The sequence below is a fragment of the Haliotis rufescens genome, unplaced genomic scaffold (genome assembly GCF_023055435.1).
Source record: "Haliotis rufescens isolate VD_foot unplaced genomic scaffold, xgHalRufe1.0.p SCAF_8, whole genome shotgun sequence".
NCBI classification, from domain to species: domain Eukaryota; kingdom Metazoa; phylum Mollusca; class Gastropoda; order Lepetellida; family Haliotidae; genus Haliotis; species Haliotis rufescens.
The window spans coordinates 33,114,364-33,140,326 of NW_025964372.1; the positions used below are offsets into that span (position 1 = coordinate 33,114,364).

The following is a 25,963-nucleotide window of genomic DNA, read 5'->3' on the forward strand; positions in this document are numbered from 1 at the left end:
ATGTATATAGTTAGGATACAACTAGAGAATAGACGTCAGCTGTCATGAGCTTATTTCTTTGGTGACAGCGTAAATTTGTCAACACAACTGGAAGTATTCTGATGCTACCGTGCATGCGCAGAAACTGTGCAAGGGATCCAGCGGAAATAGCCGAGTGCCCACTCCCTAAACATAGACTCACCATGGTCATACCTACAGGTTCAAGGTCAGTGTGAAATGGTCACAACAACCCGTCGAGTAGAGATCACTCACGAATGATTCAGTATGGATTTGGGGTCCAGCACAAGATACTGCATTCACAGCAGTTAAAGACACGTTAACAAGTAGTCAAGTACACGTATTCTATGATTCTATGATCCAGCTTTACCAGTAGTGGCCAGTGCTGATGACAGTAGTCACGCCATAGCTGGAGTACTGCTTCAAGTACATGGTGATGTATTACGTTCTTCTGTTCACGCACCCTAACGGCCTTACATCATTCAAGCTTCAGACGGATCATAAATCGTTGATCAACTGCCATGATCTCAATGCTTGCTTAAGAGACTTTAACGTTTCAATACCAATGCTGAATATCTACCAGACAAGAATTTCCTTGTACCAGACACACTGCCAAGAGTGAGTGAGTGAGGTTTTACGCCGCTTTTAGCAATATTCCAGCAATATCACGGCGGGGGACACCAGAAATGGGCTTCACACATTGTACCCATGTCGGGAATCGAACCCGGGTCTTCGGCGTGACGAGCGAACGCTTTAACCACTAGGCTACCCGACCGCCCCTACGACTGTCGTAAGGTATTGGAGTTACGAGCACATTAGCGCTAAGATCGCTTTGTACAACGGCACCATGGCCGTGATCTACCTTCACAAGTTCGTGCATACCACCAGATACGCACTGATGTCTCAGTCGATAATCATCTCTTGATATTCAGGGATCGCATCGTTGTGCCAGCACAGTTGAGAGCTAAGATTGTGGATCAAATCTATCTAGGGCACCAGGGCATTAACAAATGCATATAGAGAGAGAGAGCCACTACAAGTGTATCGATGCCTGGCATTCAAGTGATATAAACGCAAACGTTTCACAGTGTGCTGGTATACACGCAACGTTTGGAATTAAGATTTGATAAGATTTGTGGGCTAGAAAGGGAAAATAGTAGGATATGTACGGTACATGGTCTGTGGATCCACATCGGTAGACCAGTTAGTCTGGAGTTTCAAAAAACACAGTGTACCGAGAGTTAGAGGTATGCTACAGCAGTTAATATTCTGAACAGCAAAATTTACCTTATTTCTCGTTTATGACGCTAGTCTGTATCCACATTTAATGATGACGTGCATTTCCTTTTGCCTTTTCTGATAAACGGCACCCAGAAATGTGGATCCAACAATCTCGATACTAGCGCCATGCCAAGATTGACGAAGAATCAGAGAAACCAGGCTTTAGTTCGTTTGTCGTTTAACGCCGAACTCAGCAATATTCTAGCTATGTGGCGGCGGTCTGTAAGTAATCAGGTCGCCCGAGAAGTTCCGGGGTAGAATATGTCTTCAGCAACCCATGGTTGCCGTAAAAGGCGACTTTGCTTGTCAGCATGAGATTAGAATAATTGAATGTCGTTGAATGTTTCTAACATAAGAGGCGACTAGCGGGATAGGTAGGTCAGGCTCGCTGACTTGGTTGTATCACGTCATCGTATCGCAATTGCGTGGTTTGATGCTCCTGATATCAATCACTGGATTGTCTGGTGGAAACTCGAGTATTTACAGACCGCCGTCATGTTGCTGGAATAGTGCGGCGTTAAACAACAAACAAACTCACACCAAAAGATACTAAGAGATGTTAGTCAGGGTAATGTAATGGGTATACAAGTTCAGTAGGTAGGCCTGCACAATAACACCAGCATAAATACGGACTGGCTGGTACAAACAGCCACACACGCACTAGAATGCTCGTCACGATTTGGGTGCCATAATCTTGAACACAGCCTTAAACCCTAGTGAGTGAGTGAGGATAGTTTTACGCCGCTTTTAGCAATATTCCAGCAATACACGGCGGGGGGACACCAGAAATGGGCTTCACACATTGCACCCATGTCGGGAATCGAACCCAGGAACGCTTTAACCACTAGGCTACCCGACCGCCGAGTGAGTGAGAGTGAAGTAGCGATGTATAGGTTTCATGTGGGAAGAAATCCCAAAGTGACGTTTACCGCTTAGATGAAAATAAGAGCGACAAAACCCTTTTCATTTCCATAAGATATCTCTGCTAAAAGCAGAGTCGATTGTACGATTCCATGTGTTTATGAACCCACACACACTAATATAGTGCCTACAATGCCAGGACAAAACTCAGTACAATCCGAACACTCGATCAACGGATTAAACTATTTGTGTATATGCCCATTTTTTTATATTTTTAACATATACAGTAAAGTACGGTTATAACGAACTCAAAGGGACTACTAATTTTATTTCGTTTTAACCGTAGTTCGTTATAAGCATATATACAGCATAACCTAAGCAAATAGTCGGGACCAAAAAAGTAGTTCGTTATATCCGTCAGGTCGTTATAAGCGTGTTCGTTATAACCGTAGTTTACTGTACATTAATTTTTAACTTCCATCAGACTAACAATCATTTTCTTGTTTTGTATATTTGTGTTTGACAGACGTTAACATAGGTACAATACGATGTCATGTCGTAATAAAACCAAGATGTCTGTCATCCTGACTATACTGTAGGTGATACTGAAATTCCCAATAGCTGTCGTCCCTGTCGTGCACTAGGGAGCAGCGTTCTAGCGTCAACACCATCATACCATCAAGTTGTTGCGGCACCACGCAATACATCAGCTTTTTGGCAATCCCAAACTGTATGTGTCCCCCAAGAGGACCTGGATTCAGTTGCCACTGCCCTTCTTTACTAGCGTTACAAGAACACAAAGTTTCTCTTAAGATCAACTTCCCAGTTGTTGGAACAATGCATTTTCCGTCATGTAGAAACTGGCCATATTTGTCAATAGTGAATTGATTCTCAGGAAGGATTCTATGTCGAAAGCATCTATAGGAGAGAGTCAGTACACCGCCAGATGTCGCCGTTATACATGAATGGGTTAAAGCGTTTTCAATCTCACCATAATTAACAGCATCTTTAGTTGGAATTTTCATGTCAGGTGTTATTACCTTCAGGAACCATCTGAAACTTTTTGATCTTAGACGCTGACGTAAACGCTTTCTCTCTTTAATAGAGTCTAGATCGGATACGGTAAATTCTGGCATTATTGCTTCATATCGCTGAGTAGCGAGAAATATTTCCTTGTAGTCGTCCATCCACACCTCTGCTACTCGCATCAAATTTTTACGTAATATGTTTTGAAAATCTTCCTGGAAGCGAAACGGCCCGGATTTGAAAACATGTCCGACCTTTGAGCAAGGAACTGTGAGTATTCTTCCTCCGGTCATCCATGTCTTGAAGGAGAGTTCCAGGTGCTCGCCACCCCAGATCTGCAGCTCAGGATCGAATCCGCCAGTTGACATGAAATGTTCCCTCCAGACCGCAATGGCACACCCGACCAATACAGGGGTGGGTATCGGATCTGCCATGGTCCTAAGAACCTGCTGTAAATAGTCGGGCTTGAAAAACCAAGAGTATCTGCAGAGAAAATATAAGATTCCTTTCTGATAACCAACAAAAAACGTTGTAGTCACCGACAAGTTCGGCAAATCGTACAAACCCTATTAAAATATTTAGCTACTGATTATTTTTCAAATTTTCCAGCCATTGAAGAAAAAAGCAGCGTTAAAATGTAGTGTGACCTGTGAGCAATAAATACCACAATAATCTTCTGGTATAGAAGTTGGCTTTTCAAGACAAGATACATACATTCCCAGTCACTGAGGTAGGTATGATATCATAGAGTGTATTGATCATTGGTCATATATACAAAAGCGAAAATATTGTACATTCCACAAAGAAGGGCTTGATACGGACGGGAATGTTTACGCCAATTAATCAATTAAGAGACAATATAACATACAATTAACCTAACTTCTAAGGAGTAGTTCAATCTGATAAACGGTTGGATGGGTCAGTTTGTTGTTACGCTGATTTGATATATCCGTGATATATCAAGGGTGGTCGTCGCAGGATTCTATCAGGATTTTTTTACCACTACAGCTTGCAACAATGTATCTTTTGTGTTAAATTATAAGCACTGCATATATTAAGTAACATTTGTTCATACTTGTTGGTAAGTTTACCACATGAGAAACGTTGTGTGTTTTAACTGTCACACAGAACTCACAATCTTAAATTTATAGATTTTTCATTATGTCATCTTCTCCAAAATCTAACTCAGTTCCTGTTTGGCAATTCAAGTCGCCTCCTAGAATTTGGTTGTTCGTTTTAGCGCCGCGCTCAGCAATATTCCAGCTATATGACGGCGGTCTGTATATAATCGAGTCTGGACCAGACAATCCAGTGATTGACATGAGCATCGATCCACGCAATTGGGATAGGATGACATGCAGCAACCAAGTCAGCGAGCCTGACCACCCGATCACGTTAGTCGCCTCTTACGATAAGCATAGTCACCTTTTACGGCAAGCATTGGTTGCTGAAGACCTATTCTACCCCGGATCTTCACGGGTCCGCCTCCAAGGACATTTGATACATCATCGACTTGTTGTCATAACGAAACTAAACTCGAATCAAACTTACCGTAAATCCCATCCAAATCCACCTACAAAGGTGGTCTCCTTTTCTTCTGAGAAGTTCAATGTTTTGGCATCTACAGAAACAACATCGGGTTGTACTATCGTGGCGGGTCCACCATTCACTAGCTGTTCCAACAAGGGCTCGAGCCACCCTACGTTTACCTCCATGTGGCTGTCTAGGAATACGATTACCTCCCCTTCCGCTACTGAAGCTCCTATCATCCTCGACCGTGACAGACCCTGCCGATGATTATTTCTCATGACCTTTACCCTTGAATCGAGAATCTTGAAATAATCGTCAAGACGTTTATCTAGAAAGGAGTGTTCACTTTTGTCATCCACAATAATTATTTCTTTCAGAAGTTCCTTTGGCGTCCGGGCAAGAAGTGAGTGGACGTGGCGCAAAAGTGTTGAAAGAGCCTCATTATACATCGGTGACACGATGGTTACAGTGGGTAAGGTGGACATGTTGTATCCGGTTTTCTTGCAGTCATCTGGTCGTGTGTCCGGTAGTTGTCGTAAAACGGGTATCTTGTCACTTACATCAACGTTAAAGCCAAAACTATCGGAAGATGATATGTTCTGTGTCTTCAAAAGGTAATGACGTGTTCGTCGTAACAGCTCTTCCTTGTGGCTGGGGCTGGAATCCAACAGTGCCCTGAAGTGCACTTGGGCATTGTCGTTAGTCTTGCCTTGGGCCATAGAGGCGGTTCTTCTGTCAAACGGATAAAATGGTTCAATAATTAAAAAACAATGACAACACAGCAAAACAAAACAATTTATTTCAACTGTGCGTCGTTATCTTTCGTGCGCCGTTGTTGGTGTTGATTAAGCGTCACTGCTAACTCATTTATTCTACATGTGGCATCGTCCCCCCAGCAACACTGAAGCGAATTTGATCTTATGAAACGAGGCTCTTCTGTTGGTGATATTTGTAATTCAAATATTTTGAGTATGTTTTTAGAGTCATCCCAGATTCATCCAGGGCTTCGACCCCACACCACGTTATTACACATATGGTTGTTCCATGGATGAGTAATATATGATGGGTACCCGGTAGAAAGAGCTGAGAATGTAATATGAAAGAACTCTGATCCAACGACAGGGTAACAATTGTGTCACAAAATGAGCATGCTTTGAAAAATGGATATGGGGCAATGCGATTTATTATTGTCATTATTATTATTATTATTATTATTATTATTATTATTATTATTATTATTATTATTATTATCAGAAGTAGTAGTAGTAGTAGTAGTAGTAGTAGTAGTAGTAGTAGTATATCTGTTCGGATATACAAATAGCGGCTCTCATCGAGTTGGTTCCCAGCATGAAATAGCAACATTAAAAACCAATTCATAAATATATCTGTTTATGGCAAAAAATTAAAACAATGCTGCACAATCACCGGTTAAGTTGTGTCAACATTAGTTTCCGTATCTCGCTCTTACCTTTTTTGTTGGGGTCGATCTTTTTCTCTGTTCGATCCAGTCGTCAAAAATAGACATAAACAGAGTATGTAAAACGCAAACCAAAAAACAACAAAACTCGTCCACAAAAATATTGACCGCTGCCGAGCCATCGTTCAGCGAATCAATTACACATGTAGATATATAGCGTCAATGCAAGAGAATATACAGTCTGTAAACAATCTGTCCGCCTGCAGTTACCCTACCACTGTTTCGTGCTGGTGCATGATCGCTGTGATATGTAATTGCCCCCGTCTGTGAACATGAAGGTGTTTAATTTATGTTATCATCCAAAACTGGCTCCCACAGGAGATACCACTTGGGTGAGATCAAGCGATATCTACACTGTAGATATCGCTACAATGAAATTGCACCACAATGCTTTGCAGACCATTGTGACGTCATTGTTACCATGACGTCACAATCAAATGACATCACTAATGGCTCTGATACTTATTACTTACTACAAACTAAAAAAGTTGGAAGAATGATGTTGGATGATAAACAAAATCTCACCCGAGTGTCTTTTGATATCATATATATCAACGAGTGTTGATATATTTGATATCAAAAGACACTCGGGTGAGATTCTCTATTTATCTACGACAGTTTCACCTGCACAATATAGTAAAGTGGTCGGATTAATAGTACTGGTTGTTGTCTCCGATTGGTAAATAATTTGTTTTGTGAAACTGGAGGCTAACTTAATTCTGTCCGGCATTTTCTGGAACAAAACGTTGTTTTTTTTCAAACTGTAAAACGAATTATGTTAATAGGTTTAAGATCTAAACATGTTTAGAAACAAAATATACGTCATTTAGAGTCATGATTAACATGTGTTACAGTTTCATCAAGACTAGTATTTAGTACAGTAGCTCAGCTTTGATGGAGAAGGCAAATAACAAATACAATTATTACAACAGAATACGCTGACGTGATATCGCCGGAGTGGCGTATAATAATAAGAATACAAAAAAATCGTCGTTTTCTTCACTTATATAATCTCTGCACTTGTACACAGCAGAAAATTAACATATCGTTTTCAGTTTCAACAAAATCTGTAAATGCGCTATTGTGTCACTTGATTGTCTGGTTTGTTTCCTGGAAGGATCACTGAAAATCAGTGATGACACCAGGTGTTCGGGGGCACGGGTGGCCCAGTCGTCTAAGGCGCCGCGATTCGCTATGCAGAGTTGCGTCCCTTTGGCACGCCAGAAACCTATGATTGTGGGTTCGAATCCCGGTTCGCCCCAATTAGGTTTCTAGATTTGTCAGCACCATACCCGCGCTCGTGGGTTTCACCGAAGTGGTAAACGTTTCCTCCCACATTAAGCTGACACGCCGCGAAATAACTGGAATACTGTTAAAAGCGGCTTTAAACCCAACTCACTCACCAGGTGTTCGCGAGAAGAGTAACCACGTCCTAGCAGCAGCCGCCACTAAGAAAATGTGTACGCTACACTAAGTAGCTTTACTGCTTAACGCCGCACTGCAGGATTTCTGTCATAAGACGGTGACCTGCTTATACATTTTCCCCAGCTATTTTGCCTTTTTACAATAGAATCTGTTTGGTGGATAATCGAGGCTGGTTATTGTCTGACGTTAACGTTCTGTTATTTGAATGAAAATAAATCCACATCAGGAGTGAGCAGGAAATATGCAAAGGTAGATCAAATGTCCCTTTTCAATTAAATGAAGAGATTTTAATAAGTGATCGATTTGGGTATGATCAGCTTTGACCAACGAAATCAGCTATGAGAGTGTGTTTATTACGGTAAAGGGGGCCAACGGCCCATTATACATGAAACTTGATTTAATAAGCGCTGAAGCGCCATATAATATGATTACAGTTTCTGTTTATGCAAATATTAAATGATGGACATCCATATTATGCAAAATATTTACTACGTTTCTTTAAAGTTAAAAAGATAAATTTAGCCCAATTATTTATGACCGTGATTTTCTGTGATGTGAATAATAAAATAAGCTTATTGTTCGATGGGAATTTATAATAAAATTCTAGAATAAGACTTTCTCTTAAGTCCTGATAACATGGACATTCAAGACAAAAATGTAGTTTTGATTCAATATTAGGTATTACACAAAAGGGCTATGAGTAATTATGAAACGCCAACGCCAGCGAATAACCAGTCTCGATTTGTAAGGAAAGAAATGTTGTGAATTGTGTGACAGCATTTTGAAGTGACCAATCACTTAAACATATTATGGGATAAAATATGCTGTGTGAACTATGAGCCATGCATTAAATACGTCCAACAAATACGTCCTCAAAGCAGTTATCTTAATGGTAATTTTATTCACATCCACTTAAACACTCACATGTGACTGTTGAAGCACTTTCTAACCTTCGTCCCACTAAACTGTCATTCTTTAACATATAAAAACCATAACAACATGCGAAAGTAAACAGATCTATCGCGACACAAATTTGATTACACCTGATTATAAGACATGAAAGATATAAAATCAGATCACTTTGAGTGAGTGAGTGAGTTTGGTTTTACGCCGCTTTTAGCAATATTCCAGCAATATCACGGCGGGGGACACCAGAAATGGGCTTCACACATTGTACCCATGTCGGGAATCAAACCCGGATCTTCGGCGTGACGAGCGAACGCTTTAACCACTAGGCTACCCGACCGCTCCAGATCACTTTGAAGACCGGGGTAGAATTGGTCATCAGCAACGTATGCTTGTCAAAAAGGATGACTAGCGGGATCGGGTGGTCAGGCTTACTGACTTGGTTGATGCCACTTCCAGTTGCGTAGATCGATGCACATGATGCCAATGACTGAATTGCCTGTTGCAGACTCGATAATTTACAATTCGCCGCCATAAACCTGGAATATTGCTGAGTGCGGCTTTAAACATACGACAATCATCTGATTACCTGTTCGAGTGAAACCGCCCAGGTGGAGATAGCAGGTGGAGACACTATTAATCAAACCACTATTCTATACGACACAGCTGCAGCTGTTATAGATAATATTAATTAAACACATTTCTGTTCACCGATAGAGACGATTGTTAAAACTGCGTTCCAGCATACTTAAGCTTGCAGAGGTTGGAGGTGAGGTGAGGTGAGGTGAAATGGGGTTTAACGTCGCGTCCAAGATTATTGCACTTATATAGCGACGTGTGTGTGTGTGTGTGTGTGTGTGGCTGCTTGTACTTGTCCGGACTGATGCCGATTTATAGTGCTAGCTCACTGAGATACCATGCCGCAGTTTAACATGAATACCCTACTCAGACACAGTATACTGACTCCGAGCAGACCAGTCCTTGTTTTAGCCCCTTAATTCCGAGCGCCAGACATGGTAACAACAAGTACTATCTTTTCACGTCTTTTGGTATGACGCGGCTGGGGATCGAACCCCGGACCTTCCGCTCTCCGGGCGGACGCTCTACCATTAGACCACGGAGGCGGTCTGCTGAGGTTGGACAGCTGAAGGAAAACTACGTGTAACCATTTGACTGTTTGCAGGTGTCACTGGGTAGTTGTCAGATACCCCTGCATGGTAAATATCTTATGTTATGTGTATGTGACCACTGAAGTATACACTCTGTGGTAGAATACGAGCCTCAGTCACTTGGAATGAATGCTTATTGTCTAATAAAGACCACCAGGATCCCAGGATGCCCAAGATTGCTCATGTTTAACGCCGCACTCAGCAATATTCCAGCTATATTACGACGGTCTGTAAATAATCGAGTCGGCACAAGACAGTCCAATTATTGACATCATGAGCATCGATCTTCGCAATTGGGATACGATAACATGCATCAACCAAGTCAGCAAGCCTGACCACTCGATCCCTTTAGTCGCCTTATACTGTAAGAATTGGTTACTGAAGACCTGTTCTAGCCCCGATCTTCACTGGTAGACAAACGTATTTAACAATATAACGTGATTGTTTGTGGAACATGATGATGCCAAAAACGCCACGATGAAAGCACGGGAAACGTCGTCATACAAAAATGCATACGTATAATAGGTAGTCATAAATACATCACTGATAAACATTTATCCATGGTTACCAAACACAATCAGACCCATGAAGATCCGGGATAGAATAGGTCTTCAGCAACCAATTCTTACAGTAAAAGACGACTAAAGGGATCGGGTGGTCAGGCTTGCTGACTTGGTTGATGCATGCCATCGTATCCCAATTGCGTGGATCGATGTTCATGATGTCAATCACTGGATTGTTTGGTCTAGACTTGAATATTTACAGACAACCGTCACTATACCTGGAATGGGGTGTTTAACAACAAGCAAACAAACAAAACAAAACATACAAACATTCACTTGGACAATAGTCAACGAAGCGTACGTAATATATTCTTGCACTAGGTGCCATGTACGGCAAATAGTCTCCCTTCCATTATTGTGGTAGTGGTGCTGAGGCAATGCTGATTCAGTGCGTCTTGATATACTTGATTTCTTTCATAAATGTACAAATCTCCATGTAAAGAAAACATTCACGTCAAAGCAAAATATACACAATGCAATATCCATAGATGTTATCACGCGAGCGTGTTTGGGGATGGTAAATATCCTGTATTAGGAATAAACACAATCTCATTAAAATCAGATCTTAGTTCTCGCTATCGCAAAACAAAGATCTGAGGACATCCCATTACGGGTCACGTCAGAACGACCTCTCATCCAACCAATCAAAGAGTCGCTTACGAGATCGTGAAAGTGACAATCGGAATGTGTTTTCTCATCATGCAACCTCGAAAACCTTAACACGGGGTATTCCGAATGACAGTTACGGCTCGTACGACTGATTCCGTCATATTTATCGTCTGTCTCTCGCTTCCGTGGGTCAAACATTTGAACGGAGGAGGCGTTGCACAGTACATGGGAAATACTGTCATACAATCTCAACCATATATTAGACATTCCGGATTGTTCGTTTGTTCAGTTTTCAAAATTTTAATCGAGAACTGTGCCAACATATTTTTCAAGCGTATTCTGAAATTGAAGTCGCCAGGTTGAAACGAGTGCCGTTTAGCTCGAGAAAGCTGCTTTCTAATTGGCTGATGTCGACTTCTTGTTAGTCATTTCAGTGATCGGTCAAAGTTCGCGAAAGGTCGTTCTGACATGACCCGTAATGGGATGTCCTCAGATCTGTGTTTAGCGGCAGTGAGAACTTAGATCTGATTTTAATGAGATTGGAATAAACATTGTATTTAGCGAGCCTTGGCAATCTAAATACATAGTTTTATTCCTAATACAGGATATATACCATCCCCAAACACACAAGCGTGATAACCTCTTTATCATATAAGTCATTCTTTAATTCTGTGCTTGAAAATCGCTTTCCCTCTCTCACAAACATTACCTAAACAGTTTTCCTCGCATTAATATTTATTACGTCACAGGGAAAGTGGTGTGTCAGTCGGACAGTGACAGTAGCCAATATAGTCCCAACTGAAATCTGTTTCTTATACAGTGGCGAAGCAACATATACGCAAAACAACAATTGTTTTTACTTGCATTTCGCGGCAGTCCATCGGTCTGTCCGCTAGAGTAACTGCCCTTTGTCAAAGGGAAGCTACTCTACCCATAGTCTATGAGACGTCATGGCCACGTTCAGACGTTTTTGACAGTCGGCCTGTCCTGTCAAAACGTCAAGAAGTGCAATCAGATGTACACACAGCGACAAAACGAAACAAGGTAACAATTCAAATATATTTCGGCCAAATCCAACTATTTTATTTGTGGAAAAGGTTTCAAGCCGCAGAGGTCTACAAGCACAGATATGGCAACTGATCCCACTTGGCTAGGCCTAGTGCTCTAGCAAAAATGTTTCGAAATTTATATCTCCAAAGTTGCCAAAACTTGTAAAATGCATTAGCGACGTCACAGTTAGACACTGATTTTAAGTATATTAGATTGTTCTTTTGATAATGATAGCAATTATCTCTGTAGTTTATCCAGATTCCCGATGGTTAATTCTGACTAGTTTGCCGAAAGACAAGGGCGACGCCTATGTTTGTTTATAAACACTAAAAGTAGTCCCTACTTGATATTTGTATCTCTTTCCGCATATGACCCCAACGGATATCGTTTTTATCTGTTGGCTTCATCCTGCCGAGAAACCTACCCATCATATGATAAATTCAATTATCCATACATACCAGGAATTCAAAACAATTATCTTTCTTTACTCTTTTAAGGTTATACACAACAAAGCGCCATGTGTTCATGTTTTTGCAACTTCTAAATGGCGAGCAAAGACATCATACGTCCATTAATTTAAGACGAAAAACTCATGCATGTTAACGTGGGACACGGGTGGCCCAGTTGTCATAGGTTCCGAAATTCGCCATGCAGAGTTGCGTCGCTTGCGTCAGAAACCTTTGATTGTGGGTTTGAATCCGAATTCCCCCAATTATGTTTCTAGGCTTGTCAGCATCATGATGAATGGTTTTCACTATGATGCCTTTTTGTGAATGTAAAGTATTGTACTTAATGCAATCAGGAACAGTGCATTGCATATATGTAGCAACACCACAGACATCCATGATCTTCATGAATAATACCAATGTATGTCACAGCGACCGATTGGGGACGACTTCTGTCTTAATGAACATTTAATTCCAAAGGCTAATTACCCTGTAGCCATGACATGTATATGTCTAGAATCACTTAATTGCCAATCGATGTCTGCATGTCTAAGTGAAGAGCTACAAGAATATTTCAGAATCTTGGATTCACGAATTCAAATAATACGTAACAAAGAGCGAAAGGGTTTGATACTTTCAAGACTGCAAGGGGAAGAGAAATCACATGGTGAAGTCGTGGTTTTCCTTGATGCTCATATGGAGGTTTGTGAGGGTTGGGCAGAACCACTGCTGGAGAGGATTAAGACACGCTCAAGTTGCAGGGGAGGGTTTAGATGGGACATGAGGTAAGACTGGAATGCAATTTATTAAATAACGGGTCGTATGTAACCATTATCCTTGCCGTGCGTGTCACATTTTTGAATAGTATTGTAATTTGTCAATTTATTTTAAAGTAACGTGGGCAGTCGATCTGTTTTATTAGAAAACTAATCTTATATTAATCAAATAAGGCTACATCACGAAATTTGGGAAGAGAGACACAAATAATCCTGGACAAAGATGTTTTCCTCGATGATGAACCCTGGTTAAGGCCGGCTGTGGTACAGACAAACCAAGAATCATAATAGGAGCGTATCTAAGTTTCGAAGTTGTGATTATGCGAATTCTGTTCTAAAGGATGCACTACAACCATGCGGTGTTCCCTACATTACATTTAAAACCATGCGTCATGTTTGCTATGCAAAATGTATGAAGACAGTCATTTTGTTATTTGGTCACACTTCTCGATTATGCTGACACCCTATTTTCTGTTTGAAACGTCAATATGCCAAATATACAATGCTGGTATACCTGTCATGTTCATCTCAACAGGTACGCTTGGTTTCCTCTACCTCCATATTTGAATCAGTTTCGGGGCTCCGACTGGGAACCATTTCCGACACCAGTTCTACAAGGATCCTGCACCGCCGTCAGAAAGTCCTTCTTTAATGCCGTCGGACGTTTCGATCCAGGCCTTGAGATCTTGGGAGATGAACACTTTGACCTATCCTTTAATGTCTGGATTACAGGAGGAAGAATTGAAACAGTACCTTGTTCAAAGGTTGGCCACATCTACAAGGGAAACAAATACAGTTTTGGTTCAAATGAAAGGGAATATACGATTTTCAATAATAGTCCACGTGTATCGGAGGTATGGATGGATGAATATAAATATTTTGTCCGTGCTGCAATCTCCCATATTCTTAATCCACTGCCAGTGTTTACGGAAGCTGATCTGAGGTCTTTACAGGAAAGAAAGAAGTTGCGACAAGAGCGTAATAGTAAGTCATTTGCTTGGTTCTTGAAGAGTATATTTTTGCTTCTCAAGCTCAATCCACACTTCCGATCCACACTGGGAAGGATCTGGTACAATTACAGACATGTGCCCAAAAAAACGAATACCAAACATGGACGTTTATGTTCAGATTTTAGTGACGAAACGAAGTCTGTGAACAATTCTTTGATAAATATTTGGATAAAACTGAAAAACAAATCACCTTGGTGACCTTTGGACTGATTTTCAGAAAAATACACAATATTTAATCTGAACGTTAAAACAGAACACTCAAACATTTATTGTTACGTTTTGAAGTTCTAGGAAGGAAATGATGATAACATTCACACAAAATGTCACCAAACCTAAACACCCAGTCTATATGGGTTGCTAGGTACCCATCTTTCCGAGGCAAGTGAGTTAACTGACTATAAAAGTCCAGTTTTTATCCTTGCCAAACTAGGCTGGTATTATGGAGTTACATTTTGGCTGGACTAACGAGTCTATGCATAGTCCAATCAAAATCGCGCACCAAAATCGAAATCTGGTTCGTAAAGTGTCATGCAGATTTCGGTCGACTGCACGATTTGAAAAGCATGTGCACCGCTAACTCGTTGTCAACCGATATTTTCTATATCTTTTCATGTTAATAATCAAGGTGCTCACAGGATTTGATGCACTTCACGATGAAAGATTCGTTTGATCACAATATAGATCTTGATTATCGATCAGATCGTCTTGACTGGGCGCCACCGTTTCGTTTGAAGCAAATGCAAGTGATACGAGAGGTTGAATCTGATTGGTCAATAGGAGAGGCATAGAAAGGACATTACTCGTAAGAGCCACTGGTGGCGCTACGATCGAGCCCAGGAATTCCAGCCTTGTTCGGCAAGGGTGGAAACTGGACTTTTAAAGTCAGTTAACTCTCTTGCCTCGGGAAGATGTAGGTACCAGATCTGAAAAAAAGGTCTTGAGTTGACATTGTCAGTGGTTTACTATACAATATAATTTTATTGCGTTCCATTAAAGTCAAGGAGTGAGTGAGTTTGGTTTAACGCCGCTTTTAACAGTATTCCAATTATATCGTGGCGTGTCAGCTTAATGTGGGAGGAAAGCCCGAAGAGATGCAGGTCTCAGACGTTTACCACTGAAACCCACGAGCACGGGTATGGTGCTGACAAACCTAGAAACATAATCAGGGCGAACCGGGATTCGAACCCACAATCAAAGGTTCCTGGCATGCCCAAGGGACGCAACCCAGGACAGCGAATCGCGGCGTCTTAGACGACTGGGCCACCCGTGCCCCCTTAAAATGAAGGAAAAGCATTACGATTGAGTGTAATAATTTCAATAGATATTTGCAAATGTATTGTATCATTGAGATATTGAAAAATATGCATAAGTGATTGATATTATAAGCAATGATCAAAGCCATCAAGCAAATCTCCAAACCTGACCATCCGAATATGTCTAATAAAACTTCGGCTAGTTTTTTAAAGTTTGTGATTTGTTGAAATATCTGTGATCAAACTCTTGGTCTGAACAAATTCCTCATGGATCATAGACTGAAGTGTTTCCTTGAGTTTGTACTGTAGGATGGTGGTTGAAAAATCAAACGTTTTGACATAATTGAATTTTATTATATACATATGAATGAAATACTGGAATTTATCAGTGACGATAGATCAAGTTATTAGTCACTAATGACTGATATAAACAAGGTGCCGGAACTACTTTCTCCTGAATCAAAACATTAAAAAGTTATCCCCCTTTGTTTACGTCTGCTAAGCAACAATAAATGGACGAAATGGACACTTCTGACATTGATTTATTGTTAAGTCAAGTTGACATTGATTTTGAAATTTTGAAAAGAAAGAAAACAGCAGATTTGCCAAAGTGACAGTTGAGGATGTGGACCAGTTTCTGGACACTGAGGTAAATCAGAACACTAAAAGAAAGACGGAGCAGAATGTAAGAGTCTTCCAGGAATTTTTGGAGGCCAATCTGGAATTCAGAGAGTTTACAGTCAAGCCTCCGACTGAGCTGAGCAATTATTTGAGCATGTTCATCTTGTCCGTGAAAATGAAAGATGGTGGGGAGTATGAGCCTTCCAGTCTTTGGTCATTCATCAGCTCAATTCAGCGGGTTATGAAAAAGAAAGGGTATAACAAAACAATTGATGATGTAGAATTTTCTAAAATGAAAGAAACCCTCACACTGAAACAAAAGTCTCTAAAATCCCAGGGTAAATGGAATAAACCCAAAGCAGCGGTTGAGTTAAGTGACGCAAATATAGAAGAAATGAATGCTCTTGACAAACTTGGCCCCCAAAATCCCCAATCACTACTTCACTCAATGTGGTTTATTTGTACCATGCATTTTGGGATGCAAACCGGAAATGAATGCCACAATCTTACATGGGGCGATGTTGTCCTACTTACCGATGATGATGGTACAGAGTACTTTCAGTACGACAGTGAGCGGCAGACCAAGACCAGGACTGGAGCAGATGCGAGAAATATGCGGGACACCAAGCCTCGTGCTTATGCAATCCCTCAGACACCAGAGAAAGACCCAGTTGCCTTGTACAAGCTGTACCGGGAGAAGCGACCAGATGCGATGCTCTCTGGCGACACTCCATTCTTTCTTGCCATCAACTACCAAAAACAAAAAAGTGGTTCATGGTTTGAAAAAAATGCCATGGGAATCAACACAATTTATGACATAATGAAAGACATGAAAAGCGGAACAACATTTGAACAAAATGAACGCATAACACCCTTCAGGTAAACATTACATTAATCACGACAGATTCTAAAACATAAATAAAAATATACATAATATGAAACACAATACTGCTTTACAACAGCCATAATTCAACATGTTCAACTGGCTGCAAAACATTAATCATAATTAAAACTTTCAAATTACCCCTTGTTATAATAACCTGAGTAAGAAAGAAAGATTATCATTATTTCTATTAAATATAGCAAACTCAGTCCAAAATTCTGGTTTGGGAAAATATGTCATAATTTCAAATTAAACTGAATACATACATTATTCTCATGCTGATATATGCCCATTGTTTCATTGCAGTGTGAGAAAACATCTGGTGCAGAAACTGAACGACAAGGGCCTCCCCCCGAACCAAATTATGCACACAACGGGTAATATTTGTTTTTTGCAGATCAAAGTGAACATGAATCATTAGGCAAACATGATGAATTTTCTGCAAATTTAACTGCCAGATAATATAGCATATAGTATCCCCACATGAGGACTGCATCGATAAAAATACCACCTGCATGCATTGGAATTATTTATATTTACAGGTAAATTTTAGTATTCTCAAATTTTCACTCTTCTGCAATACCTCATTTGAACACATTGTCCAATATACCTGAAACTAACAATATACCTGAAACTAACAATATACCTGAAACTAACAATATACCTGAAACTAACAATACACTGTATACCTGAAACTAACAATATACCTGAAACTAACAATATACCTGAAACTAACAATACACCTGAAACTAACAATATACCTGAAACTAACAATGTACCTGAAACTAACAATATACCCGAAACTAACAATATACCTGAAACTAACAATATACCTGAAACTAACAATATACCTGAAACTAACAATATACCTTTGTTTGACTAATAACCATTAAAATATCAATTTCTTTTCCTATATGGACTATTTCTTTCAAATGCACATACAATTCCATTATTGTATCAGCATAAACTATCACATTCTAACTTCTAACAGCAGACTGAGGAATTATATTATAATCATGAAATGTTAGCCTACTTACAGTCATATGAGACTACGTACTTTTAATTGATAAATTAATTTATAAAAATAATTATAAATTATATATCGTCATACTCTAATTTAACAGGTCACCAGAATGTGAATTCCATCAACCAGTACAGTCACCTTAATTCCAATCAACAAAAAAACATCTCGCACCTGTTGTCCGACAACACATCAATGGAAATGGGGTCAACAGGTGCGATCTGTCCTACACACCGAGTCGGACCCATCTGCACGGTCAGTCCACCTGCCTCAGATGCCGACTGTATTCAGTCTCAACGGCAGGTGCATAACTTCTCTTCAACTGACAACAAGAACTTCTTGACGAGTCTGATGTCTAGAAATAACATCTATGGCAATGTTAATATCACTCTTGCGCCGGACATGCTTCGCCAGACACTAGGAACAACTGGCGACAGCGAGATGTAACGCCGAGGCGAGAAGCGCCCGCTTGAATTTTCCGAGAATTGAACTTTCCTAATTTAATTCATGACAGCAAGCAACAATGTTTCAGTTAAAATGTTCGGGTTCTATAAATGTGTTTATACTTTCATACTTATCTGTGAGAAAATTTGATCAAATTTTGCGGATTTTGCAAGCCTTGAGAGCGCTCAGCTGATCGTTCGACATGGTCATAGTACTAACTGTTTATGTATTCCTACGCCAATAAAATAATCGCTGTTTGAAAATGATTTCTGTTTTCATTTTGAACAGGAATGTTTAATTATGACAAACAAAAATGTCCACGGAACTTAATACTCGATATGAAATAATATATTTCGCATAACATATATTAACAGGGGTAGTTTTATTCATGAACTATATTCTTTTCTCAAACCCCCTTTATACGGCGGTGGTAAAGGGGCGACAGGGAGAACTTAGTAATTTATCAGACACTGTTTTCGAAAAAATACATAAATTGCAAGTAATAAAAATAAAACATGCATATAATAAATAGAAAATTCAGTCACGAGTGAAAATGTTAGACTCTCCCCACTTCACTTGATGAGATAAAACTGGTATTTGAGAAAACACATTAAATATCCTCTATTATTTAAATTTTAAATATGGTTGGTTGCTTAGTTGGTTGTTTTACGCCACACTCAGCAATATTCCAACTATATGACGGCGGTCTGTAAAAAATCGAGTCTGCACCAGACAATCCAGTGATTGATATCATGACCATCACTCAGTATCCACTCAATTGAGATCGATGACATGCATCAACCAAGTCAGCGAGTCTGTTTGACCACCCGATTCTGTTGAAGACCTATTCTAGCCCGGATCTTCGCGGATCATATTTATCATGTATACGAGAATATCACACACTTGATGGTCGTGGATGGGGTTAAATAAATTATAATTTAATTGTGTTCATTGTGAAAGGGAAGGAAACCGATTATAATTGTGTTTGGTATTAACAATAGATTTCGGCAAATGTGACATTATAATTGATATATGAACATAAATGAATATTAAAACGGATTGGTATTATATGCAATGATCCACGCTGCCTAGCAAATTACAAAACCAATTCATTTGGAGATGTCTTTGGGCTAGTTCTTTAAAGTATATGATGTATTTGAAAATTGATTTTTCAGCATCTGTGAGCAAATCATTCATGCAGCAGGTGGTTTGAATGCTACATCATTATCGGAATTATCAGTCTATTGGTCAGTCATATGAAATCAAGCGAGATGAGAAGTCGAGAGCCGTTGCTTGTTTTGAGTTTGGTGACTATATTTTGTTTCCTACTCACCACGGTAGTGCTACTCGGAACCCTGTCAACAGTGGGCCCTAATGTCAGTAAAAATGATCATCATCTCACGGCTAAGAACGTTTTTTATCCCGAACCGTAAGTACTTGAATTTTTAACGAACTACAATGATCGAGAATTGTTTCAAACTATTGAGTATGCATGCACTCATAGATATTCCAGTTCACCAGAGGTTGCCTGTAAATAATCGAATCTGGCCCAGTTATTGGAATTGTAGGCTGGGATGTTTGTTTGATAGGGACTAACTTTTCAGTTAGCTCTTCAATACATACATTGTCTTACATTTCTTATGATGATGGAAAGGGTTTAGTCGTTTTTGTGTTCTCAAAACACATTATCTTCAGAACTTCCTGCAAGTCCAGTAACGATGTATTTAAGAATTAACTTTCACTTTGTGTGAGTTCATTGGAGTATGAACCTTCCAAGAGTGAGGGCCAAACTGTATGAACGTCGGAGCTTGCGACAATTCTTATAAAATATTTTATCACAATTTCAAAGGATGTAAGCGAAGATCACACAATTTTATTTAGTACGTGTGACTTCATGTTTACACTGACAGCCATATAACAACCAGCTATATCGCGGAGTAAAATAGTTCCTCAAAAAGAGAGGTGACATGGGCGTATGGATGCACAACCTGCTCTTCAGAAACATCTTACGCAGCACATGTGTTCAAATCATATCCTCATTAGATGAGAAATGTCTGTAAAAGCCTACCTCAGTAAGTCAGTCACATGACAGCGCGTTGTAATACATTTACATCAAGTGTTTACGATAAACATGACGGGAGAGATTTCAGAAGTTGTTAATGAACCTGTGGCGGTTACATGTGTAAGTCATCATTGATCAACTGGCCGATCATTGAAAGGTGAATAAAGATGCGTCAAACAGACACTAAGGTAAATTCATAGATTTCTGGAGATGGTCAATATCAGCCAAGGCACGGATTGGGTCGATAATACGATAGTTTAGATGTGCATTTCTTCGTTTGTTCATTAGGATTGTCTGCAGCGAGGATATTCGTGAACAATCATGCAGTCACGCGCTCTGACATTTCCCACTGTATACTGAAACACCGAGACCAATAATAAAGGTTCTAAATGATCAGAGAGAACGCTTATGTATGATTTCGTGCTAGGGAATTCCCAGGGGTTTCCCAAGGAATGTGAAAGTACTCCGTCAGTGTTGACGTCATTTCAAGAACATGATCTCGTGAAAAACGTATGAACGTCAAATTGTGTCGTTCATACACTTTTGAACGCCAATTTCCCGGTCATGTGACCGACCTCTCGTCCAATGGAAAAGCCGTATATCGTGTTAACTTCAAATTTAAAAATTATTATGTTGTGTGAAACATGAGGACGCATATTTGTTTCCTTGTAAGTTCATATTAGAAAAATATCAAATTTTCGGCCCTGAGTTCAATGGGAGCGAATGAATGAATTTGCGAGTTGGATTTTTACGCCAAATTTAGCAATATTATAGCAATGTACACCAGAAAGGGCTTCACCTATTGTAACCATGCAGGAAAAGATATTTGACAGGTAATTATTGATTACTGACAGTATTCATTTTGTTTTAAACTCAGCCTGCTTGCCTGCTTGTTTGTTGTTTAACGCCGCACTCAGTAATATTCCAGCTATATGACGGCGTTCTGTAAATAATCGAGTCTGGACCACACAATCCAGTGATTGACCTACAAAAGATGACAAGGTTCGCATTTTGAATGTGAATCTTTACTGAACATAAGACCGGGAATTTTGACTGTTTATTTCAATCTCATGAGCGGAATAATTCTGTAGTAAGTTAGAGTGTTTTACAATATTCCGAAAGGGGCCCCCGACCCATTTTATAATGACAATAGATACATTAGATATGTGTCTGACTGGAGAAGCCAAGTACAAATGTAAAAACATAAACTGGCTCACTGAAGGGCGTGCTTACGTCGACTGTACTATCCGACTATATCACGAGCACGTGTTTATGAAACACTATCAAAAAGTGATGATACCAGGTGTTCGACAAAGGTGGGCGTATCCTGCCACAACTGTGGCAGCCATCACAACCCATGCAAAGGCATGTCAATTATTCTGAAAAATTGCTATAAAACTATATTTTTGAGATGAGATAGGGTGGTTGCATTATGGAGAATAGGTGGGAGGAGAGTTTCAGTGCTGTTGGGAAATTGTAATAATAGTTTGAGATAACAAACTGTCGGCACTAGTCCGCATAGAAGGGGCAAAAGTGATTTTCGGATTTTTGTATGAAAATTACAAAAAGGGTAAAGTTTCCAATAAGACACAATTGTCTCCCTTTCTCCAGCATAAAATTATTGCTAGAGCACCGAAATGAAATGAACAAAGTGCCATACGATATTGTTAAACTGCTACATTTGATAAAACACTTGATTAAAAATACACCTCTGTTTCCAAAAAGATATAAAGTGACTAATATTGGCAACATCTTGATCAATCTGAGCTGACATAAAACTATATTTAAATGATATTTGTTTACATTAAATGCCAACAGATAATATCCTTATTTGCTTAAGGTAATATTACTAAATAAACCTGCTTCGTATATAACATAATACTCTTGGTTAAGAAACAGATCATCAAGGGGAGGAACAGAATTGGTGCCCATGGGGACACCTACTGGAAGTCCAGTAATTCACATACTGTTTTCTCAAAAAACTTCAGATGCAGTTTGCTTTAATTTTTAACAAACTGTCCTGAACCTTGGAAGATAGCGATGTATCTCTTGTTGAGTTCCAAATGCCCCATGGTTCAAAGAACGAAGCGTTTCTTTCTTGTTGTAAAGTGGTTGACAACTCAAATGTTTTAACATTATCGAACTTATTCTCATAATTCAAAGATGGACATGGTGTCTAATGGGTCCCAGATGTTTATCCTATTTACGAGAGTATTATACACATTGATAATTGACGATCGGATTACATGTGTATTATTTGTTGGGTCAAGAAAGTATCATGTTACATAAAAATAATTTGACTTGAACTAAACTTCTTTATTGTTTTGTTTCTTTCTAAGGAAAACAGAATCAGTGGGACAAAAACCCGCCCTAACATACAAGCAAGTCACAAATAAAAAAAAATCATACAGACTTGCATCTCTTTTACAAAGAATGTTGAAAACTCATCCAAGACTAGCGGATGATTATTTCGGATTCAACGTCACGAGAAGTGACGAGATCCCGGTGACGAGAGACGTGCCTGATGCAAGACCATCTGAATGCAAAAACAGGAATTTCAACTACTCTTCTCTTCCAACATTATCAATCGTCACTCCATTCCACAACGAAGCTCTGACGCCATTATTACGTCATGTTCACGCCATTTTGTCCCGAACTCCGCCACAGCTCCTGATGGAGATAATTCTAGTGGATGATAACAGCACCTTTTCATATCTAGGTGAAGACCTACAAGAATATTTCCAAATCTTGGATTCACGAATTCAAATAATACGTAACAAAGAGCGAAAGGGTTTGATACTTTCAAGACTGCAAGGGGAAGAGAAATCACATGGTGAAGTCGTGGTTTTCCTTGATGCTCATATGGAGGTTTGTGAGGGTTGGGCAGAACCACTGCTGGAGAGGATTAAGAGTCAGCCAGCCATTGTGGTCCAAGCAGACCCGATTCCGATCAATGAACAGACAATTGGTTTGGACACTGGGATTCGTTCAAGTTGCATAGGAGGTTTTGGATGGGACATGCGGTAAGATTGGAATGCAATTTTTTAAATAGCGGGTCGTATGTAATCAATATCCTTGCCGTGCGTGTCACATTTTTGAATAGTATTGTAATTTGTCAATTGATTTTAAATTAACGTGGGCTGTCGATCTGTTTTAATAGAAAAGTAATCTTAAATTAATCAAATAAGGCAAAATTAATCAGTAATTAAGTTACATCACGACATTTGGGAAGAGAGACAAATAATCTTGGACAAAGATGTTTTCTTCGATGAACCCTGGTTAAGGCCGGTTGTGGTACAGACAAACCAAGAATCATAATCAGAGCGTATCTAAGTTTCGAAGTTGTGATAATGCTATTATGTTCTATTCTGTTCATCTCAACAGGTACAAATGGTTTCTTCTACCTCCATATTTGAATCAGTTTCGGGCATCCGAATGGGAACCATTTCCAAACCCAGTACTACAAGGATCCTGCATCGCCGTCAGAAAGTCCTACTTTAACGCCGTCGGACGATTCGATCCAGGCCTTGAGATCTGGGGAGGTGAACACTTTGACCTATCCTTTAATGTCTGGATGACAGGAGGAAGAATTGAAACAGTACCTTGTTCAAAGGTTGGCCACATCTACAAAGGAAACAAATACAGTTTTGGTTCAAATGAAGTGGAATATACGATTTTCAAAAATAATCTACGTGTATCGGAGGTGTGGATGGATGAGTATATATATTTTGTCCGTGCCGCAATCTCCCATATTCTTAATCCGCTGCCAGTGTTTACGGAAGCTGAACTGAGGTCTTTACAGGAAAGAAAGAAGTTGCGACAAGAGCGTAATAGTAAGTCATTTGCTTGGTTCTTGAAGAGTGTCCATACTGAACTGATTGTTCCATCGAAGGAGGATGTGTTTTTTGGAGAAATAAAAAACACAAAGAGTGAGCAGTGCTGGTTTGTATTTGAGGACGATTATATAGGTACAACTGGACAATGTGGCTTCATAATAAAAGAACAAACATTTTCTTTGGATAAGTATGGGAGATTGAAATATCTGGACAGGTGTGTTGGATATGAAGAGTCGACGTTTCTTCTGCGGATCAAAGAGTGTCCATCCAAATCGGAGTCGAAAACATCGATGACGTGGGTACATGCGAATGACAATTTGATGACTGTGTATCATTCGGAGTATATTTGTGCTTATCAAGTTAAATCCACATTTCCGATCCACACTGGGAAGGATCTGGTACAATTACAGACATGTGCCCAAAAAACCGAATACCAAACATGGACGTTTATGTTCAGATTTTAGTGACGAAAGGAAGTCTGTGAACAATTCTTTAATAAATATTTGGATAAAACTGAAAAACAAATCCCCCTGGTGACCTTTGGACTGATTTTCAGAAAAATACAAAATATTTAATCTAAACGTTAAAACAGAACACTCAAACAATTATTGTTACGTTTTGAAGTTCTAGGAAAGAAATGATGATAACATTCACACAAAATGTCACCAAACCTAAACACCCAATCTATATGGGTTGCTAGGTACCAGATCTGACTCAGACTCTTCACAGGAAAAGAGGTCATGAGTTGACATTGTCAGTGATTTGCTTTACACTATAATTTAAATGCGTTCCATTAAAATAAAGGAAAAGCATGACGATTGTGTGTGATATTTTCCATAGATATTTGCAAATGTATTGTAATCATTGAGATATTGAAATATATATATATTATAAGTGATTGATATTATAAGCAATGATCAAAGCCATCAAGCAAGTCTCCGAACGTGACCATCCGAATATGTCTAATAAAATTTCGGCTAGTTTTTTAAAGTTTGTGATTTGTTGAAATATCTGTGATCAAACTCTTGGTCTGTCATATGAAATCAACTGAGATAGGAAGTCGACAGCTGTTGTGGGTATGTAGTGTGGTGACTATATTTTGTTTCCAGGGCCCCGCTCCAAAAAGCGATCTTACCGTTTAGATGATCGTAGATCAGATTCCATAACATTAGCTTATGACAGCCGTAGCGCTTCCATCGCTTTGTGGAATAACCCGTCTGGATTACAAAACAAAACAAGTTCCATAAGGCGGAAAAAACAAATGCCTCGTGGATCATAGACTGAAGTGTTTCCTTAAGTTTGTACTGTAGGATGTTGGTTGAAAAATCAAAAGTTTTGACATAATTGAATTTAATTATACTTCAAATATGGTTGGCTGCTTGGTTGGTTGTTTTACGCCACACTCAGCAATATTCCAGCAATATGACGGCGGTCTGTAAATAATCGAGTCTGCACCAGACAATCCAGTGATTGATATCATGACCATCACTCAGTATCCGATCAATTGGGATCGGTGACATGCATCAACTAAGTCATCGAGTCTGTGTGACCACCCGATTCCGTTAGTCACCTTTTACAGTAAGCATGGGTTGTTGAAGACCTATTCTAGCCCGGATCTTCGCGTGTCTTCAAATATGGAGATAAGTCGATCATATTTATCATATATACGAGGATAGCACACACTTGATAATCGTAGATGGGGTTAAATAAATTATAA

General features: G+C 39.5%; 3 protein-coding genes across 4 annotated transcripts; 2 read left to right on the plus strand and 1 right to left on the minus strand.

Moving 5' to 3' along the window:
• Positions 1-730: 730 nt before the first annotated feature.
• LOC124114373 (polypeptide N-acetylgalactosaminyltransferase 5-like) lies at positions 731-5,581 on the minus strand. Its single transcript, XM_046474914.2, has 2 exons — positions 4,717-5,581; positions 731-3,648 (listed from the first exon to the last, which is right to left on the minus strand). Exons 1-2 carry the CDS (start codon positions 5,412-5,414, stop codon positions 2,691-2,693), a joined length of 1,656 nt encoding a protein of 551 aa, XP_046330870.1. The 5' UTR covers positions 5,415-5,581; the 3' UTR covers positions 731-2,690.
• A 7,455-nt stretch (positions 5,582-13,036) lies between these two features.
• LOC124114378 (polypeptide N-acetylgalactosaminyltransferase 14-like) lies at positions 13,037-18,417 on the plus strand. Its single transcript, XM_046474919.2, has 4 exons — positions 13,037-13,125; positions 13,652-13,865; positions 15,966-17,260; positions 18,008-18,417. Exons 1-3 carry the CDS (start codon positions 13,037-13,039, stop codon positions 16,881-16,883), a joined length of 1,221 nt encoding a protein of 406 aa, XP_046330875.2. The 3' UTR covers positions 16,884-17,260; positions 18,008-18,417.
• A 943-nt stretch (positions 18,418-19,360) lies between these two features.
• On the plus strand, positions 19,361-25,195 carry LOC124114374 (polypeptide N-acetylgalactosaminyltransferase 5-like). 2 transcript variants are annotated; one of them, XM_048389471.1, is made up of 3 exons: positions 19,361-19,777; positions 22,750-23,433; positions 23,795-25,195. In XM_048389471.1, the coding sequence occupies exons 1-3, from the start codon at positions 19,605-19,607 to the stop codon at positions 24,708-24,710; spliced, it is 1,773 nt and encodes a 590-aa protein (XP_048245428.1). In that variant the 5' UTR covers positions 19,361-19,604; the 3' UTR covers positions 24,711-25,195. The 2 variants fall into 2 exon arrangements, with proteins under 2 accessions (XP_048245428.1, XP_046330871.1); XM_046474915.1 differs by lacking the exon at positions 19,361-19,777 and having other exon boundaries at positions 22,385-23,433.
• The last annotated feature ends 768 nt before the right edge of the window (positions 25,196-25,963 follow it).

What these genes read in the sequence shown, in the direction of transcription:
- LOC124114373 (XM_046474914.2), bottom strand. Translation starts at nt 5,414, where the DNA reads ATGGCCCAAGGCAAGACTAACGACAATGCCCAAGTGCACTTCAGGGCA. An exon ending in GGATTTGGATGGGATTTACG is followed by an intron (nt 3,649 to 4,716) that starts GTAAGTTTGATT and finishes TTTTCTCTGCAG; the next exon opens with ATACTCTTGGTTTTTCAAGC.
- LOC124114378 (XM_046474919.2), top strand. Translation starts at nt 13,037, where the DNA reads ATGGAGGTTTGTGAGGGTTGGGCAGAACCACTGCTGGAGAGGATTAAG. An exon ending in GGGTTTAGATGGGACATGAG is followed by an intron (nt 13,126 to 13,651) that starts GTAAGACTGGAA and finishes TCATCTCAACAG; the next exon opens with GTACGCTTGGTTTCCTCTAC. An exon ending in CAGGAGGAAGAATTGAAACA is followed by an intron (nt 13,866 to 15,965) that starts GTACCTTGTTCA and finishes AATTTTGAAAAG; the next exon opens with AAAGAAAACAGCAGATTTGC.
- LOC124114374 (XM_048389471.1), top strand. Translation starts at nt 19,605, where the DNA reads ATGAAATCAAGCGAGATGAGAAGTCGAGAGCCGTTGCTTGTTTTGAGT. An exon ending in AACGTTTTTTATCCCGAACC is followed by an intron (nt 19,778 to 22,749) that starts GTAAGTACTTGA and finishes TTTCTTTCTAAG; the next exon opens with GAAAACAGAATCAGTGGGAC. An exon ending in GGTTTTGGATGGGACATGCG is followed by an intron (nt 23,434 to 23,794) that starts GTAAGATTGGAA and finishes TCATCTCAACAG; the next exon opens with GTACAAATGGTTTCTTCTAC.